The 6,857-nt window shown below is 36.5% G+C and overlaps 1 protein-coding gene across 1 annotated transcript in view; it reads left to right on the top strand.

Moving 5' to 3' along the window:
* Nucleotides 1-6,857, top strand: part of SMC5 (structural maintenance of chromosomes 5) — a 54,004-nt gene that overhangs the window by 1,946 nt on the left and 45,201 nt on the right. Inside the window, 5 exon segments of the mRNA XM_009328180.1 lie at nt 60-148; nt 1,222-1,363; nt 2,511-2,563; nt 4,761-4,923; nt 6,681-6,815. Of these exon segments, the coding sequence (XP_009326455.1) occupies nt 60-148; nt 1,222-1,363; nt 2,511-2,563; nt 4,761-4,923; nt 6,681-6,815 (582 nt within the window).

Below are 6,857 nucleotides of genomic sequence, written 5' to 3'. Positions count from 1 at the left end.
TCCCTAAGGTGGTGGTTCCTGATGTCCATGTCAGCCTCTGCATGCTTTTTGTCTCCCAGTTAGGTGATTGTCAAGCAGTGGAGGTGGGGAGAGTGCAGAAGGTGTTCATAGGGCAGCGGGGACAGGCCTTGGGAACCATTGGGATAAAGTATCTGTGGTGTTCTCTTGCACGTGATTTCTCCAGCTTCTGCGTATTGGGAATACAGTTCTGCTCGGAGCTATTGTATTTACTAGTAGAAGTTTTCAGGTCATCTTCTTATGGCTGGTATGCTGATAGCTCCATGTCAGCCTTGAAAACAGTTCTGAGTAGCGTGGTTCATGGGTCATGCTACAGATGTCAAATGAAGCTTCAAACATAGTAGTTTAAGCCTCAGCATTAAGGGTTCGAATACCTTCTTTTCCAGAAGTACATGCATTATGTTATTGTCTTATCATGAACTGCTTTCTGTTTCTTCTTTAGTGTTAGTGTCTCAGTTCCTCTCTGTGTGTTTGGTACAGTGCAGGAACAGAACATCGAATGGTGGAGTTCATTATAAATTTGGGATATTACTGCTCAAACCAATATCAATGGTTTGTCGAATTTGCATGCTAGGGCTTGGTCTCTTCCTGTAGTTGCTATTGCAGTAGGCGTGCTGGATGCACACGATGAAAGATGTCTAATACAATTTAAAAAAAAAAATCACTGATAACAGGCTAATGTCTTAGGTTCTTGTAACTCAAGAAAGCTACTGCATGATGTATCAATATGGAGTTCCACAGACTTCTTGCAGAGCTTAAGACCCAAGTTCACTGTATGGGTTAGATGAGTGGAATCTCCTTCTGTGACTGCGGTGCAGCAGGCAGCTGGTATTAAATGTAACAGACTTGACTGAATTCACTCCATTTTCTTGCTGTCTTTTTTTTTTTTATATATATATGTAAAATAATATGTTCTAGTTAAGTCAATAGAAATCGTCATTATGTGGCTGGATTTCATTCTTTGTAATAATTTATTTTGAAGAAAGTTGTGGTAAGTACTGGCTGGTAGGACTGTATTTCACAGTGTTTTATTGTAGTGTTAGTTTTCACTCTGAGATTTTCTTACAAAACAGTATTTGAGGATTGAGTCTAGATTTGATAAAATGTCTTATTTAATATAATCATAAAGTGATTTTAAGCAAGTAAATTTTTTTTAAGGTGACATAGTGCTTATAAGGTTCAAAAAATTATTGTGGTTTTCAGAACATATGACGACTGTGAAGTACGTCCAGGACCCAATCTGAACATGATTGTAGGTGCTAATGGAACAGGAAAGTCAAGCATTGTTTGTGCCATCTGCCTGGGACTGGCTGGAAAACCTTCTTTCATAGGGCGAGCTGATAAGGTAACTATGAACTTTTCTAATCTTCATGTTTAATCTGAATTTCATTAAGAGCCCTGTCCAGCAGAGGAGGGGGGAAAAAGACTGTCTTCCTTGATGTGCTTTATTTTTATAAAAAGTAAGGTGTCCAAACTGTAGAATAAACTGGTCCAGAAACAAAGGCTTTTACCAAAGGGGTTTTGTCTTACTTAACTACTTGTCTTGGCTGAATTATGAAGCGGAAACACCTGAATTGTGCTAAAAACTGAGTAGACTAGAGGTTATATCTGAAGATGTCTAAGCCTCCACAGTGTGGTAGGAAAATGCCACCTAATGCATAAATAACATTTGATCAGAAATACCAACTAAAGGAGAAATAAAATAAAAAAAAAGTCTAACTTAGATTTCTGAGTATATAGAACCTGTAGAAATAACATATCCTTAATGTGTCTGAGAATTTCTCTAAAAGCACGGAGGCACTGATCTTTGATTTAAATGGAAGTTGGATAGTTTTGTGTTCTACTATAATTTTTGGTTTTTGCTCCCAAGAGATCATGTGTTGACATTATAGTACGAAGTTTGTATTGTCAAATTTTTAAGTTTTGCTCTTGCTTTCTTGGGTATTCTGGTTGGATGGAATATATTTCAGTAGGTCTTTGGAGCACTGAATCTGGGAACCTAAATGATTGTACATATTCTCTGGTTGCAGCTCAGTCTTGAGCAAATGTAAATACGGAAATTGACTGCATGGCAGCACTGTCTGTTGGTATTTTTATTGGCTTTTCATGTTTATATGTTTTTATACTATTAGAATTGGCAGTTCTGTTAGTACAGATATTTGGCAATGTCTTTCATTTGTTCTCCAAATTCATGAGAACTTCTTCCTCTCTGTGGATCTGCTGATCATAATTTGTTCAGTTTTAGAGGTTGAAATTGACCAGAAATTGTTAACCTGTGGAGGAAGTTCTAATGCTGCTAGTCGATGAGGAAGATAATAGTGTCTTCCTTTATTTTTAGTTAATACACAGCCAAAATAAATTTTAGTTTTTAATTGTAAGTTTTCAATAAAATATCCCATTACATCAACTCTATTATACAAATACAAATGTTTTTGTAAGAAACTTAATACAGTGTTATTTTGCAATAATAACTTCTACAATTAATTTTGTAGGTTGGTCTTTTTGTAAAGCAGGGGTGCTTGAAAGGTGTAGTAGAAATTGAACTGTAAGTAGTAAAATTGTATTTCTTCATGCATTTTTAATTAGATTATTTCCCCACACAGTCACTCACAAAGTTGTGAAAAAAAAATCTGGTGTACAGAGTTGTGTCTTTAAGCTGGTGATTTACTTTTTTTTTTTTTTACCCAGACTTCAAAATTTTAAGGTTAAATAATTACTGCACAAGAAATAAGCAGTAATGACTGGTCTTGATTTTGCAAGATTGATGTATATGGTGTGTTTAGCTTTTGATTACATTTAAGGTTCAGATGATTCAGATAGTCAGTACTGCCATCATGATGTACTGGTTGGAAATTATTTTTAAAGAAGAAAAGAAAAAAAGACGAAGTCTAAACTTTAAAACCAAATATTCTGCCTTCACTTTCTTATACTGATAGTGCTGGTATGAGGGGCTCCTCTACATTCTTACTGAAAACATCACATAGTGAAACAAAAGAAGAAAAAAAAGTAGATCTGACTAATTCTGGCTAATGCAGTCTTCTAGGTAAGCTTTTGCAAAACAGAGCAACTGAAAATCATTTGGACTTACTCTGTAAAGTTCCATCAGTAACTTGTGGTTATAGGGCAATATTACGTGCTTCCTGTAAGTGTTGGTTGTTTTTTTTTTAACAACTAAAGAAAGACTGTCCTAATAGAGTTCCTAAATGGGTGCTTTTTTTGTGGAGATCTTAACATGAAGCTGCAATAGCACAGGTGGTTTTGATAAGCCTTAACCTGATCTGTTTGCCTGAACTAAAAGAACATAGAGCTAAACAACTGATTCAGAGCCTGAGTTAATTTGTATAACAATTGGACACCCTGATCAGATTGTATAAAAAGAAAATTGTGTTAAGGAAAAAAGATATACTGGAACAGGTCTTTGAAAAAATCCTATTCACTTTCGTTCTTGTGGGAGTGATCAAGTAAGACATTCTTTGGAGACTGGCCAAGCAATGGGTCAGGAGGTAGGATGTCTTTCGGGTAGACAGTGTGATTGTTTCAACATAGATACATCCCAATGTTGCTTGAAAGTCTGAAGAGAGGCTTGCAGTATGTGAAGACTTAGCATTTTTACTGTAGTGGTCGCAAAGTAATTCAGTCTTTTGTCTAATTGGTAGAAAATATTTAAATGCACCATCTAGGGTAAGAGAGCAATGATGCAGAAGATTTTAACATTTGAGTTCTATAAGCACGCACTGTCTTGGTTGAATTTGGCCCTTGGATTGTAACTAAAATCAGGAGTTACAGTAGTAAAAAGTCCTTAATTTGATAAAAGAAAGGAGCATGGCTTTGTAGGTCTTTTGAAGGCAGTCTGGTATATTAAAATAAGGTAGTGGATACTTGTGAGGAAGCAGTCATACAGTCTTCAGGAAGTAGGCTCATATCCCTGTGACACTTACTGCAAACGCTGGAAACTGTTGAATTACTCAATTCTACTTTGACCTCTATTCTTAAGTCTCCTAAGGTACACAGCCTCCAAACTGTTATGAGTCCTTATCCTCCATCTTTAACAATATGCTGACTGAACGGGCACTAGAAAATTTCTAAATCAAAATGGTGACCAAAATTTCAAGAGTTTATGACTATCTGATTGCTCATTTGTTATTGGTGCATCTTAACCAGACTAAATTTTTGAAGATAAGTGTTGAGCTAGAGAACTAAGTGGACAACTGATGCATCTTTGCTGTTCTTTAACAGCAGAAAATGAAAACAAATTAGAATTTTTTCATACTGTATGATACTATTTTTATTCCCAAATGGAATGTGTATATACAGCTTATTGATGTAGTTCTGTACACTAATATTTTTTACTTTAAAGGCATAGCATTAGTGTGCACCTCCTACATACCAATTTTAAAACTTCCTAAATGTCATATAAAAAAATATGTTTTATATAAGCTATTCACATCTGTAACAACTTTTAAATGGTTCATACATTCAGCATGAGTATGTCATTTATATAAATAACTTCCTCTGATTTAAGATTTGCAGATATTCTTGATGTTTTCCATGTAAGATTAATTCATCACTGAAGTACTGGACATTTTCTGAAGCATAAAATGTGAATCTGCTGCTACTGTCCCGTTAATTTATATTAAATATTTAGATATCTAAAAGTTTTAATACCATAATTCTAACATACTTTGACAATTGGTAACCTTTGCATATTCTCAAAAGTGTAAACACTTCTTTTTATTAATCAGGTCTAAGACACCTGACAATATCATTATCACACGTGAGATTCAAGTGGTGAACAACACATCAGCATGGTTTATCAACAGAAAGCCAACAACCCTGAAAACAGTAGAAGAGCAGATTGCAGCCTTAAACATCCAGGTGGACAACTTGTGCCAGTTTCTTCCTCAGGTATGAATGAATTTTGAAAGACAGTGGGTGCAAATGGAGTGTTGTGTTTTGAGAGGGTTTTGTTGCTGCTTAGCTTTTGTAGCACTTTAGCAATTTAATGGAACAGCACAAAGAATGAGAGGGATGAGGTAGCCATACTGGTGTGATGGTGAAAGAAAGGAGGAACTGTATGACCTTTAAGGCTCACTAATTGGATGGTTTTGTACCTGCTGTCAGTTGACACGGGAAGGAAAGCGGCTGATGTTCCCCATGTTGGTGTTTGAGTAGCAGCACTAGCAGTGGTATCTCTCTGTGCTGTCTGTGCTGCTGTAGGGATGTTCTTAAACAACAGATCTGTAGGAAAGTTTTATGAGGTCTTGAGATCTAGCACTGTCTCTGTACCTTTACCTGCATTGTTCCTGTAGTTCTGCATCCCTGACTTTCCCAGTCAATCCCTGCATGCACTTTTCTCTGGTTATATCCAGTCAGTTCCTTAGGATTGGATCCTGTACTTGGTAAGTGAAGGGGGAGAGTTGTCTGGATTTCTTTCTCCAAAAAATAAAAAACAGTCCTACTAAATGACTCTACAGTTGCAACAGAGACTGCTACTAGAGCCTTTTTGGTAACATCTGTGGCTCAGTTTCTTGGGCTTAGCGTAGGACTTAAAGACATTTAGGATCAAATTATGTAAGAGTAAAATCATCCTGATGGAAAATAGCTCCTAAAGGAGAGAGAAGATTAAAGAATGCTACAAGCAGTTTCCATATCTGAATCCATGCTCAGGCATGTCAGGATTTCTGGGCAGATAACTATGTGGCCTCACAATTGCACCTTAAAAAAATTGTGGTGGGTTCTTTCCTAAGGCCTTCCCAGTTCATGTGGATCATCAGGGATGGTAGTAAAAGGAAACCTTATCGGAGCCTTACCAGCTATGGGTTTATTGTTCTATTCAAGAAGTGCATTCAGGAAGACATGCTGAAAAAGATTAAAATTTAGAAAGCTAATAGTGCAGAAACAAATACTTTGGGGTTTGCGTTTTTTTTCATTTACATATTCACAATATTTGTTTAGAGTAGAACTTTCTGCATACTCTGCCAACGTAACTTTTGTATTTAAACCAGCTTTTTTCTTTAGTACACAAATGTCAGTTCAGTGAATATTACTGTGTTAAAAGTTCCGGTTTATTTGCTCTCTGCCACTGTAGCAGTGGGAAGCACACCTTTCACTCCAGTCTTGGTTTTGAGCTGTTCCTCTGCCTTGGACAGCAGCAATGCTTCCTGATACCCTGGCTGCTAGCCTTAACAATAACTTCTACATTGCTTAACTTTGGAGTGTAATCATAGCATTTATACTGGGAAGGTGTAGCTCAGCAGCCTGAGAACCTATATTAAGAATACAGTGGAATAAAACCTTTAATTGTCTGTACTAAACTGTCTTGTTTAGAAGAATGATAGCCAATTAAAAAATAATGAACCAACCCATGTCCTCAACAGCTACCCTCAAAAGCTGCCAAACAGCCAAGAACAGATAAGATTTAAGCTTAAATCATTCCAGAACAGCTCCAAGAAAACTATGTATGAAAAAAGTATAGGAGGGTTCGGTTCCTACTTTGAGATGGTCATCCTATGCTTAACTTAACTGTGCCGGAGCTATCTGGCATAGAACTGTAAGTCAAGTGATGTTTATGAGAAGTAAGTTGCAGTATTTAAATCCAGTATTACTGTATTGCACTGTTCTAACTAATACTGCATTTTTGTAACTTTTTTTTTATTTTGTAGGACAAAGTTGGAGAATTTGCAAAACTGAGTAAGATTGAGTTGCTTGAAGCCACCGAAAAATCCATCGGTCCTCCAGAAATGTATCAATTTCACTGTGAACTGAAAAACTTCAGAGAAAAGGAAAGAGAACTGGAGGTAAACATGCACATTATAGAGACAGAGCAGTTACTGTAGGGA

Source organism: Pygoscelis adeliae, unplaced genomic scaffold (genome assembly GCF_000699105.1).
Source record: "Pygoscelis adeliae isolate BGI_AS28 unplaced genomic scaffold, ASM69910v1 Scaffold45, whole genome shotgun sequence".
In the NCBI taxonomy this organism is placed as follows: domain Eukaryota; kingdom Metazoa; phylum Chordata; class Aves; order Sphenisciformes; family Spheniscidae; genus Pygoscelis; species Pygoscelis adeliae.
Note: the sequence above shows the minus strand (reverse complement) of the source record. Positions and strands in the feature narration are given on the sequence as shown.